The sequence below is a fragment of the Alexandromys fortis genome, unplaced genomic scaffold (genome assembly GCF_014885135.2).
Source record: "Alexandromys fortis isolate MF-2015 unplaced genomic scaffold, M_Fortis_MF-2015_v1.1 scaffold_138, whole genome shotgun sequence".
Classification (NCBI taxonomy): Eukaryota; Metazoa; Chordata; class Mammalia; order Rodentia; family Cricetidae; genus Alexandromys; species Alexandromys fortis.
In genome coordinates this window covers 2,134,318-2,147,452 of record NW_026068034.1, presented here as the reverse complement: position 1 = coordinate 2,147,452, position 13,135 = coordinate 2,134,318, and the positions used below count along the sequence as shown (strand labels likewise).

Below are 13,135 nucleotides of genomic sequence, written 5' to 3'. Positions count from 1 at the left end.
CTTAGAGTTTCATGTTTCCTTTCCATCTACCATGAATCCATATTTCCACAGTATCGTTCTTATCAAAACTGTGAGCAATCCCTAATGCCCTATAAAATTAAGTTCATACTTCTCAGTGCAAACTTTAGACCTTTACAGTTACATACATTCACACATACACATACACATTAGTAATACATAACATAGATTATAGCTGTACACACACAGTATGGGGAGAGTCGTCCAAGCCCGTTGCATGCACAGCAGTCATCTGTTCCAAAGCGTATGTGACCCCCGTGGGACCTCTAAAAGTAATCCCATGGTCCTTTGCTGGCCACAGACAGTAAAGTCTTCTGTTTCTGACTGAGGGTCTTCCATCATCATGGTATAGCTCAAGGCTATTAGTTTGTAGATAGAATGAAACCAAATCCCAGGCCCCAAAGCGTTCTCCATCATGTTAGATTAGGATTGGTTGATGTGGTGTGGAACTGAGATTCTGCTCATGTAGACCTTGCTCTTTATTTCCACATTGCCTTAGTCTCTCCCAATTTAACACACTCCACTGGAAATTCCCTAGAAATCCAGACCTAAAGATCTCTATCATATTCTACAAGTGAATGTTGGGTGTTGGTGGGCTGTTTTGATTTGTTTTGTTTTGGTTTTGGTTTTTTTTTTTCCAAGCAGGGTTTCTCTGTGTATCTGTGTAGCCTGGCTGTCCGGGATGGAACTCACTATGTAGACCTAAAGTTAGGGGATGGGGATCTAGCCTGTGGAAGAGATCTGTGGGGGAGATTAGGAGAGAAGGGGGGGCGAGAGAGGGTGGGAGGGAAGGAGGGAGGAACAGAGGGATGGAGGGACGGAGGGATGGAGGGATGGAGGGATGGAGGAGAAGAGAAGAGGAAAAAAAGAAAGGAATTGATGCTTTTAAGCCAGGCAGTGTGACTCACTTTGTAATCAAAACATCCAGGTAGGTAGGAGGATTGCCTGAGCAACTTGAGTTCAAGGCTAGACTGGAGGACACAGAGAGACCCAGTCTCAAAAAGTAAAAGCAGGGGCGAGAGAGGCAACTCAGCAATTAAGAGCACTTGTTACAGAGGCCCTGGGTTTCTTTACAGCACCCATATTGTGGCCAAGGACGCCTGTAACTCCAGATGCAGAGGATCCAGCGTCCTCTTCTGGCCTCCTCAGGCACTGCACACACAATGCACAGACGTACATGCAGGTGAAACACTCGTACACATAAAATAAAATTAAATAAATTGTTCTTGAAAGGCAAAGACAGAGGAAATGAAGCCACGAGGCCGTATTTTTTTTCACCAGACAAAACAGACTTTTTATAGACAGACTCTAATTCTGTCACCTTTAACTCTTCCTACTTTAGCCTCCCAGCTAGAATTTCTGTTTAATAGTATTTTCCTTAGCTATTTCATAAATATAAACACATACATAAAAGATGAAGAGAAGTAAAAATAGTTCTATTATGTCTACAATCCAAGTTAAGAAGGCTGAGAAATACATTAACAAATGTCATTGAGTCAGACATGGCGGCATGCACCTGTTATCCCAGCTTAGACCAAAGCAGAACCACTGAAGACGACAAAAAAAAAAAAAAAAAAAAAAAAAAAAAAAAAAAAAGAAAAGTACTTTCTGAGGGCACAATGGCCATTGCTTGCATTCTTCCATACCCCAATCATAGTATGCCGCATGATAGTGTGTGTTCCCCATCGGGGCTTACTGAATGAAATAGTTGACCAGGTGAAGCTGTGGACGCGAAAGGCTAAAGACAAGACCGCACTAGAATGTTATGCCTGTGTTTGATAGGGAGAAGACAACTAAGAGAAAGCCGTTCAGCTTCACTCAGCTTTTCTGAGATCTACAACTGCTCGTGGACGGTAGAGGAAGGACTATTCTCAGGACGTTTTGTTACTTGAACAACAGCATCAGGAGTGGATGAAGATGAGTGACCCCGGAAGTTGAGGTTGGGCCGAAAAGACGCCCTCTGCAGTGAGATGGCCTGAGGGCACACATCGAGACTACAGCCTTGTCTGAACTGGAGGACCCTGGGGGGTGGGGGGTAGTCTCAGTGGGAGGAGCCTCAGGAAGGGGCGGTCCTACAGGGAGGTCCCTAAAGGGGAGGAGCTCAGACGGAGGAGCCCCTGAGGGCAGACAGGTCGAAGAGGCCAGGAGGCCTTACCTAGAGGAAAGCCTCAGAGGAAGCTGGCAGTGAGGAGGAGTTTCCTGTAGGGGAGGAGCCTGAACTTGAGGTGAGTTTATCTCAGAGAATATCTGAACAGGGGTACCTGAGATGGGTGGGGTGGGTCTGAGGGTGCTACCTAGAGAGGGACGCCCTTCAGCAGGTACCTGAGAAAAGATTCGCCTGCGGAAGGATCTGGGATCTGATGGGTTACCTCAGAGAGACACCTGAAGGAATGTGGGGGAGATTCTGAGGGAGACGCCCCCCGGGTGTCTGAAGACGAACCTGCTAATTGAGTAAAATAGTTGATGAAGTGAATGAGCGACTGAAGTCTCGTGGACACTTAAGTTTCTAGGCTAGAACTTTCTAGAATGCTTGAGCTATGTTTTGGTTTCATGGGGAGGGGAGGATAAGCAGGCGGTTGAGCCTGGGGGAGTTGTCCAGGGGAGGCATCTGCCTGAGGTGAGGCGCCTGAGAGGGCGATGCCTGAGGTGACTGTGTCTGAGGAGCGGTGCCTGAGCGAGTTCTCCTGGGATGCCTGAGGTGAGCCTTGCCATAGCCGGCGGCACGGTAGGAGCAGGCAGTCTGGCTGGCGGGTAACGACGCTCGGTCTTCAGGCCTCTGGGCAAGGGAAGAGACTGAAGGGCTTGGGAGTGAGGACCGCCTCCGAGTCTGGTTTAGGGAACACACTGAAGTCAGCCCTCGGGACAGGTGCGTGGGCGCAGTGCTGAGGGCTGCGTCGCCATCTGCTGGCTCCGTGAGGGGCCGCAGGACCAGCGGTGAAAGCAGTGCTGAGGTGAAGGCAGTGCTGACTGGTAGGAGGCAGGCTTAATATTCTCTCTCTCTCTCTCTCTCTCTCTCTCTCTCTCTCTCTCTCTCTCTCTCTCTCTCTCTCTCTCTCTCTCTCTNCTCTCTCTCTCTCTCTCTCTCTCTCTCTCTCTCTCTCTCTCTCTCTCTCTCTCTCTCTCTCTCTCTCTCTCTCTCTCTGTCCCTCCCTCCCTCCCTGTCTCTCTCCCTTCCTTCCTCCCTCTCTCCGTGTCTCTCTCCCCCCTCCCCAGTCAAAGAAACTGTTTTTATCTCGCTTCTCCAAGAGGAGCCTTGACGTCTTTAAGACTCTTAAAAATCCATTAATTTTTTTAATTGGAGGATAGGGTTCATCAAAGCAAAAGTTCTTTGAACCCCCAAGAAGTATGGTTTGGTTTGGTCTGTGGTACTAGTGGGTAATCCAGTGCCTTGCACCTGCTAGGTCAGTTAGGTCAGTGTTCCTCCACAGGGTGACACCGTCCCCACAACACACACACACACACACACACACACACACACACGGAAAATTTTGATGGAGTTCTGCTGGAGGAAGAACAGTTGGATAATTTACTACACAGTAAAGTGTCCTAAGACGTATAAACTCACAGCACAGGTACTTTGAGGAGGGCATGTAATGGGGCCCTAATCTGTGGTGAGAGAATGCTGGGGAAGAAAGTACTCGGAGCCCAGCTGGAGCCTGCATGTGTTCATGGTGAAAGAAGCCTGGGGAGTGGGCAGTCCACATGAACATCCACAGCATGGCCCAGGGATGGAGATCCGGGAAGACACGCAGGCAAAAATTTGAGGCCAGGATGAGGAGTTTTGGATTTTGTTCCAAGCATAGTTGAAACCCAGTGAAGGGATTTTAGTACTAAAGTAACTTGGTTTGGGGTAGTTCAAGCCCCAGTTCCAGGTTTAACCACATTACAGAGAAAAAATAAAAATTCAGTGGTTGTTCATAATAAAAGGAGAGTTCGTGGGGTCAGACACTTCAGATGTCTGAGGGTGTCCCTTCATTTAAAGCAGAGCCTTCCCATCGCAGGTTACTGTGAGATCTAAACCGACTGTGAAACCACAGTGGGTCACGGTACAAGGGGATTCTAGTAAACCCAGGGGAAAGAGTGTGGCTTAGTTACGGTTTTCATTGCTGTGAAGAGACACCATGACCTCAGCCACAGGAAGGGGTGGCTCCAATACAGTTTCAGAGGTTCAGTCCATTGTCATCATGACCTAGAGCATGATGGTGTGCACACAGACATGGTGCTGGAGCAGAGAGTGCTTCATTCTGTGGGCAACAGGAAGTCAACTGAGACACTAGGTGGTCTCCTGAGCATAGGAAACATCTAAGCCTGCCCCTACAGTGACACACTCTCTCTAACAAGGCCATACCCTTGCCAACAAAGCCACACCTCCTAATAGTGCCACTCCTGTGAGATTATAGGGGCCAGTTACATTCAAACTGCCACACACTGTCAGTGCCTCTTCTGATTTCAGCTCAAGGGATATCTTAACATTCACTCAGAACTTACTGCAGGAGGTGTTTCATTGAGAACAAACTGGATAGCGTCACTGCTAGCACCATCCCTTTCTTACCATCGTTTCCATCCCATTTTCCCCTCCATTTCTTAGGAATTTTGTAAGCAGAAGAAGCTTAAACTGCTCTTGTAGACTATGAGCACTAAAGATTTCTGAGGGAAAAAAAGCTTATTTCATCTTTTTCTTTTTTTCTCGTTTTTTTTGTGTGTGTGGTGTGTGTTTATCTGTATGATATATGTGTGTGTGCATGTTCATTTGTATGCAAACACACCACTTAAGTGTGAAGGTCAAAGAACAACCTCAGATGTTGGTTCTTACTTTCCATCTTGTGTGAAACAGGGTTTCTTTTTGTTGTTCGTAGTACATATGCTAAGCAAGCTGGCTGAAAGGCTTCTGGGAAGTCTTGTGTCTCTGCTTCCTGTGTTGAGGTAACTGGGCTAGCAGGAGTGCGATGTCGTCTTTCGGTTGGTTTCAGGGATTCACATTCCAAGTTGCCAGGCTTGTTCAGCAAGCACTTTGCCCACTGAGTCATCTCCCCGCCGTATTTCATCTCGACTTTGTGTTTATTTGTAATACTTTCCTGTAAGTATTTTGTAATATTTTACTTGCATTGAAATGAATCACAATCCATTCCCTAAAACAAAGCAAGACAGATGTGTGAGAAGATAGACAACATTTTTATTAGAATGACTTCATACTGATCTAAAAAAAAAAGAACTGGACCACCTGTAACACAGAGCCAATCAATCAGTGGGGAACACCGAACACTCCCTTCCTGTGGACATCTTTAGGAGAATGGAGAGCTGATATTTCACATGCTATAACTGAAAGCACCAGTAACATTGAAAATGTTTTGTTTGTCTTCAAAAGGGGAGAAACAGCTTCTGGGCATTGGGTGTGATATCATCACCCTGTAATCTCAATACTCTGAAGGTATCAGGAGGACAAGGGTTCAATGCCAACCTGGGCTATAGAGTGGGATCTGTCTTAAACAATAACAACAAACAAACTTCAGTGGTCTGAACAATGCCTTGGGCTTTCTCTCTTCTCACAGGATAATTTATGATAGACCACACTTTACTCCTCAGAAAATTGTTAGATCCCTATGTTTGGATCTGCTTGAACATTTTCCGGAGCACTCTGTAATGGTTTTGCTAGCAGCACTTCCCCCTGCAATATCTACATCCCTTTCGTCATAGCCGATTTCCTATAAAACTCCACACAGACTAGTCACAAAGAGCGAAGGAGCAACACACTTCCTTTCTTTGCTGTCTGGACCCCGCAGTGACCATTCGCTGAGAGACTTAAAAAGGAGTTATATAATTGTTCACTGATCATTGTGATTGATATACATCTGTTATGGCTGTAATGGTTTATGTAATTACTTGATTAGTTCTGCACAGCAACTTGATGCCTGAATTGTTCTGATGGGATAATGTTAATGACCAACCCTGAAGTAGCAGCTGAAATTGGTGTGTAGTGGAACTGTGCAAAGTGCAGACTGCCTATGTCTAAGGTGATGTTTTGAAACTGAACATGGTGGCTCACCTCTGTAACCCCAACATTTGGGAAACTGAGGGAGCAGAAACAATGTGAGTTTAAGGTCAACTTGGACTACAAAGTGAAACCTTGTTTCAAATAGATAGATGATAGATAGATAGATAGATAGATAGATAGATAGATAATAGATGAATAGATAGATAGATAGATAGATAGATAGATAGATAGATAGATAGAAAGAATAAAATGATGTTTTCATATATATGAAGGAAAATAGTCTAGGAGTAGTAAATGAGCCTCCTGGGTACCTATTTTTTCTGTATCAATATATATGTCACCTTCAAACAGAACGTTCCATTTAGAATTGGCCTTGTATACCAGTTTATTTGTTCATTTTTATTTTGTTTGTTTTTGAGACGGTCTCACTCTGTAGTTTTATCTGGCCTTGATCTTGTGATAATCCTCCTGCTTCAGGCTGCTAAGCCAGGCACTACTTTAAAAGTGCAGCTAAAAGATTAAATACTATCATCGCTTTCTTGGTAAATACATTAGGCATTGATCTGGATTTCCTGTTCCTAGAGTGCTTTCAAGCCAGGGTTAGTAAAATGATTCAGTGGATAAAGACACTTGCCTCAAATTCAGTCCCCAGAACACACATAAAAGTGGAAAGAGAACCAACTGCACAAAGTTAGTCCGCTGACCTCTGTATACATGTGGTAGCACAAATGTACCCTGTATATATACATCATCCATACACGAACACAATAGTATTAAAATTGAATTTAAGATTTCAAAGAGTACTTTCAAGTCAGGCATGTAATCACAACTACTGGGGAGACTGAGGCAGAAAGGCATCATGTTCTAGGACAGCCTGGGCCACAGATTGAGTCCAGACCTGCTTGGGATGATTTAGCAAGTTGTAACTGGAGGTTTCTCGTCCTGCCTGGTCTCTCAGCAACTCTTAAAATAACCACTCAAAGGCTTAATACTAATTACAAACTGATTGGCCTATTAGCTCAGGCTTATTATTAACTAGCTCTTACAACTTAAATTAACTCATTTTTATCAATCTATGTATTGCCACATGGCCGTAGTGCTACCTTACATCTTGCTTCTCCTGTGGCTGCTTGCTTCTTCCTCGACTCCACCTTCTTTTTCCCTGTATTCAGTTTGGCTTTTCCACCTTGCTATATTCTTCCCTGCAATAGACCAAAGCAGCTTCTCTATTAACCAATGGTGATAAAACATATTCACAGCGTACAGAGGGGCAACCCATAAAGCAAGCCCCTGTCTGAAATGAAGGATAAGGTCAGTTATAATTCTATACAGTAGGGGATAAAACATCAAAAATTAAATTTTTATTTGTGACAGGATGTCACTATGTATCCCAGGTTGACCGTGAACTCAGGTCCTCCTGCCTCAACCTCTGAAGGCTTGTGTCACCATACCTACCTGCACTACCTTTTATTTATTTGCTTTGCTTTGTTGCCACCTTCACTGTGGTATTCAATGGGGGTGATTGTAGAAAGTGCTTCATCTCATTGAGAAAACTGTCATCTTCATCTCGTGGGAAAAACTATGAAGAATAATTGTTGAACTGTGCAGACACAGCCAGCACTTCCTTTTCAGAGCAGCTGCCAAGATGGCTGAAGTAGAGCAGCAGAAGTGAACCTTCTATAAGTCTACCTACTGCGGTGTGGACCTGGACCAACCACTGCACTTATCCTATAAGCAGCTGATGTAGTCGTACAGGTCCTATTGAGGCAGTGCCTGAACAGTGGCCTGCTGCAGAAACAGCACTCTCAACTCAAGCACCAGAGAAGGAGGTGTCACCCATGGCGAAACCCAAGGTGGTGAAGACCTACCTCAGAGACATGATCATTCTGCCAGAAGATGGTTGGAGCATGGTGGGCGTGTACAATGGCAAGATCTTCAGACAGGTGGAAATCAAACCAGAGACAATTGGTCACTACCTGGATCAGTTCTTTATCACCTCCAAATCAGTGAAGCAGGGCAGACTTGGTATTGGTGCCACTCACTTACCCCCGACCCCGCTTTATCCCCATCAAGTAACTGTGGCCAATGAAGACTCACGTTTAGTTCCTGGGGGGTAGGGCGATGATTGTGTGCTACAGAGATTGCTTGGTGGTTGAGAGCACTACTGCTCTTCCAGAGGACCCAGGTTCAATTCCCAGGATCTACATGGATTGTTCACAACTGTCTGAATTCAGTTCTAGGAGATCTGGACCCTCACACACACACATACATGTACATAAAATGAAAACAACCCTTTTAAAAAAAGAATGATTGTGAGACCAAAGATAGCTTAATCAGTAAACTGCTTGCCAAATTGGGATCCTCAGTATCCTTATAAGAAACCACACATGATTACGTGCACTTGGAATCCCAACACTGTGAAGGCAGAAAGGTATGGATTCTTGGGGTTTGATGGCCAACTTAATCAGCAAGCCCAAGGTCTCAATCTCAGTCCCTGTAACAAATAATAAGTTGGGTGACTCCTGAGGAATAACACCAGAGATCATCTTATGGCCTTCACACATGCACACACGTGCACATGTGTATGAAAACACATGTGTACATCTATGTGTACTCATGTGGCTGGGGATGTGTCTTAGTGATAGACAACATCATAGTTGCTGTGTGGGTGAGGCCCTAGGTTCAATTTGCCATCTAAAAATATAGAGCGGTGTTTGCTCTGGGGTCTTTGTTTTGGTGGTGGTTGTTTTTATTATTCAAGGTCTCACTCAGTATCAAAAGACTAACACAAATCCCCAGCTGGTCCTAATCGCATCAGCCACCTGCCTCTCCTCATGGTTACAGATGCATGCTATAGGCCTAGGTATGCTAGACTTTTTTGAGATGGAATCAATGTTAGATTAGTCTGTCCTAAAGCTCACAAAATAGCCCAGCCAGGCCTCAATCTTCCTGCCTCACCCTCACACCTGGTAGGATTATATGCACGAGCCACCATGTCTTGCTGCTCTAAGTTTTTACTAACATATTTTAATCAGACTATTCTATTCCAAGTTACTAAGGGACTTTGTTATGCATGAATACTGGATTTTAACAAAAAGTTTTTGCACATCTATAAATGATCATATAATTTTCCCGTTTAATCTTCCAATGTAACAAATTATTATTATTTTTGTGTTTTATTAAACTTGGGTTGAAACTGGAGGTTTCTCTCCCACCGGCCAGTTCCCAAATACACACTCTGAGGCTTGATATTAATTACAAACTGGTTGGCTGAGGGCTCAGGATTTTTGCTAACTAGCTTTTCCATCTTAAATTAACCCATTTATATTAGTTTATATTTTACCACAAGGCCCTTGGCTTGTTACCTCACATCTTGCTTCTCTGGTGGCTGCTGGTGTCTCCCTCGAATCTGCCTTCTTTTTCCCTGTGTCTGTTTGGATTTCCCACCTAACTATATTCTGCCCTGCCATAGGCCAAAGTAACTTTTTTATTTTTTTTATATTTATTTATTATGTATACAATATTTTGTCTGTGTGTATGCCTGCAGGCCAGAGGAGGGCACCAGACCCCATTACAGATGGTTGTGAGTCACCATGTGGTTGCTGGGAATTGAACTCAGGACCTTTGGAAGAGCAGGCAATGCTCTTAACCTCTGAGCCATTTCACCAGCCCCCAGTAACTTTTTTATTAACCAACTATAATGAAATATATTCACATCATACAAAGGGACATCCCACATCATTAGGTTCTCTGGTTTCTTTCTTTCAAGACTAGTTTTTCTTACTCTGTAACCCAAGTCAGCCTCAAACTAGAAGCAATCCTCCTGCCCCAGCCTCCCAAATGCTGAGGTTAGAGGTGTGTGTAAGCCATATTCCTAACTAACATTATGCTTCTGAAATAAACCCAATTTGTTTATAATATGTTATTTTTATGTCATGTGTATAAGGTTATGCCTGCATGTGTGTCTGTGCACCACTTGAGTGTGTCTGGTGCTTGAAAAGGCCTACAGAGGATGCAGATCCCCAGGGGCTGGTGTTCACACAGTTATGGGCTATCATAGGTGCTGGGAATGAACCTGGGTCCTCTGGATGAGCAACAAGTGCTCTTTACTGCTGAACCATCTCTCCAGTCCATGATGCGTTATTCTTTTCACATGCTCTTGGACTTTTATATCTAAGTTCACGAATAAAAATTATATTATTTTTCTCCTTTTTATTAACAAAAAATGTTTTTTGACAATTTTATTTATGTGTATAATGCATTCTGGTTACTCTCCACCTTGTCATCTTCTCTTATTTCCTTCCTCTTTCCCATGTTTACTAGTTTTTGTTTTGTTTAGTGTCCCACAGAGTTCAAGTAGGGTCATCTGTGTGATTCTGAGCTTAGCAGTTCATATATAACTGGTGTTTTTGATCTTAACCATTCTGACTGGTGTAAGATGGTATCTCAGAGTTGTTTTGATTTGAATGTAGAAGAATGAAAATAGATCCATATCTATCCCCATGCACAAGTGGATTAAAGACTTCATTATAAATCCAACCACACTGAACCTGATAGAAGAGAAAGTGGGAAGTAGCCTTCAATGCATGGGCACAGGAGACCACTTCCTAAATATAACGCCAGTAGCACAGACACTGAGAGCAACAATAAACAAATGGGACCTCCTGAAATTGAGAAGCTTCTGTAAAGCAAAGGACACAAATCAATAAGACATAAAGGCAGCCTACTGAAAGACATTTGTTCAACTATGTTCATAGCAGCATTATTTGTAATAGCCAGAACCTGGAAACAACCTAGACGCCCCTCAACTGAAGAATGGATTTAAAAAAAAATGTGGTACATTTACACATTCGAGTAATCCAGTTTTATGAACGCCAGTTGTTTCTTTTTCTTTTCCTGTAGGTTTAGAATTATCAGTTATTCAAGTGGTGGCTGCAGTCCCGCACTGGTGTGGCTGCCATGAACCGAAGGAGAACTGGTAGTAGAGGGACCGCTCCTACCACTAAGATAAGTCCCCAACCCCCGAGGCTGCTCATTGTGCACATCGCTGCACCCTCCTGGGCCCACATCTGCCCCAACCTCTGTGAGGCCTTACAGAACTTCTTCTCCATCGCCTGCAATTTGATGGGCCCCAGCCGCATGTCTCTGTTCAGCTTATACACAGTACAAAACCAACATGAGTGTGTCCTCCCGTTTGTGGTAAGTCTGTCTGTACTCATGGTACCCCGAAAGCAAATGAGATTTCCACAGCAGAGCCCGCAGTTGTTATCACCTACAGTGAAAACCGCATGGGTCCCTCGTTCCTAGTCAGCCCACTTGAACCAGTAGTCATCCTGGGGGGAGGGGGACCGCAAGAGGAAAGTCTCTGAGCTGGTAATTTGGGGGTTGAAATAGGCTGCATACCATTCCTTTCCTCCAGGAGAGAGCCGAGACCTTAGCCGCTGCAGTTCCTTGAAATGTAAACAGCTAGATCCTTTTGCCCTCTTTGAAATGTAAACACTTAGAGAAGTTTCTAAATCTCTTCAGAGACCTGGCTATTCAGTCACTCTCTTTCTCCAGAACTTGTCCTGGGGCGAAATTCAAGGCCTTAATTCTCTCTGCTCAGAAAATCCTAACTGCAAAACAGAAACTATTTTCCCTGTGCTACACTTGGTTGAAACTTTAATTCCTTTGGGTAAAACACTTAAGGATCTAGAAGGAGTGGCTGAGGCAGGGACCATTGTTTTTACTAAGCTCCCGCACAGTTAACTACTCTCCTCCTCAAAGAAAATTCATGTCTTCCTGTTGTCTTAGACAGAATTCAAAATCACAACATAATTCAAAATTACAAAAGCCTTCTTTGAGTCACTCTTGCTGCTAATTCAGTGGACATATATTCTGTCTTTAAGGTAACCAAAGGAAGGAATTTCACAGACTTGTTACTGATTGTAACAAGTGTAAGACTGAACTAGAATCCACTCGTTTTTTAATTAATGTTTCATGCTCCTCATTCAAAGTGGAAATATAATATCTCTTTCGGTACTATAAGGTATGAAAATAATACACATCTGTTTGGGTTTGCTTTCTACTGCTGTGATCAAACACCATGACCAGAAATAACTTGGACGGGTCGGTGCAAAAACTACAGTTCTTGTCTTAAAGGGAATAAGATAGATTTTGCTGAAGCCATTTTGATTGACCACAGTCAGGGAACACAAATTCAAGTTACCCCAAATTACATGTTCCAATGTGGAAGCAGTTTTAGGAAGTTTTATAGGACAAAAAAATTTATAAATCAAGGCAAGTTTAAAATACACTGATGGATTTACCTGAATATGGTTACAGACAGGTGGGGGAAGCTTTACTGTAGGCCCAAGAGTTTATCTAATGTCATTCTTAGTCTGAATTGGTAGAAGCTCAGTGGTCTGCTAAGTTAATAGATACTAAAGGCTTTACTGTATTAGTCATAAGATGTTAATAGCCACACAGAGGCGGGCAAGGAATGGTTTCCAGAGGGCTAGAACTAGTCCACAATAAGGTTATTAGCCTTTGGACTTGCAACATTCCAATCTCTATTTGGTACTGAAATTCTAAGCAGTCAATCAGTCTCTGAAGACACAGCTTCTTCTCAGGAGTTCTTGTTCACAGAGAAAAAAGGTTTGTTGGACTTACATGTTCGGATCCCAGTCCATCCTGAAGGGAAGTCAGGGCAGAACTGAAGGAGAAGCCATGGAGGAGTGCTGCTTTCTGATTTGTTCCTCAAGGCTTGCCAGTCTTCTTTCTTATACAAGTCAGGACCAAGCTGCCTAGGAATGGCACCATCCACAATGGGTCGGCCCTTCCATGTCAACTGTCAATCAGGAAAATGTCCTACAGGCTTGTCTACAGGCCAGTCTGATGGAGGCATTTTCTCAACTGAGCTTCCCTCTTCCAAGATTACCCCAGCTTCTGTCAAAAAAAAAAAGGGGGGAAGGAAGGAAAAAACCACTAACCAACACAATTGACCTCTTGCCAGCTTTATATTTTATGCTTCTTGGGTTACAGCTTTGTAAAAATTTAATATACTTGGATTACTTTGGTTATACTTTGGGTTTATAGAACCTGGGTATTGTGTCTCAAAATGAATCCTACAGAGAAAGGTTTTTT

General features: G+C 43.6%; 1 protein-coding gene and 1 pseudogene across 2 annotated transcripts in view; both read left to right on the top strand.

Moving 5' to 3' along the window:
- Nucleotides 1-7,655: 7,655 nt before the first annotated feature.
- Nucleotides 7,656-8,086, top strand: LOC126515373 (40S ribosomal protein S15-like; annotated as a pseudogene).
- Nucleotides 8,087-10,916: 2,830 nt separating this feature from the next.
- The window catches only part of M1ap (meiosis 1 associated protein), an 84,275-nt gene continuing 82,056 nt past the window's right edge, over nucleotides 10,917-13,135 (top strand). For both annotated transcript variants that reach the window (XM_050164980.1, XM_050164979.1), the window contains exon 1: nucleotides 10,917-11,209. In XM_050164980.1, the coding sequence (XP_050020937.1) occupies nucleotides 10,970-11,209 (240 nt within the window). In that variant the 5' untranslated portion in view covers nucleotides 10,917-10,969. The remainder of the gene's footprint in view (nucleotides 11,210-13,135) is intronic.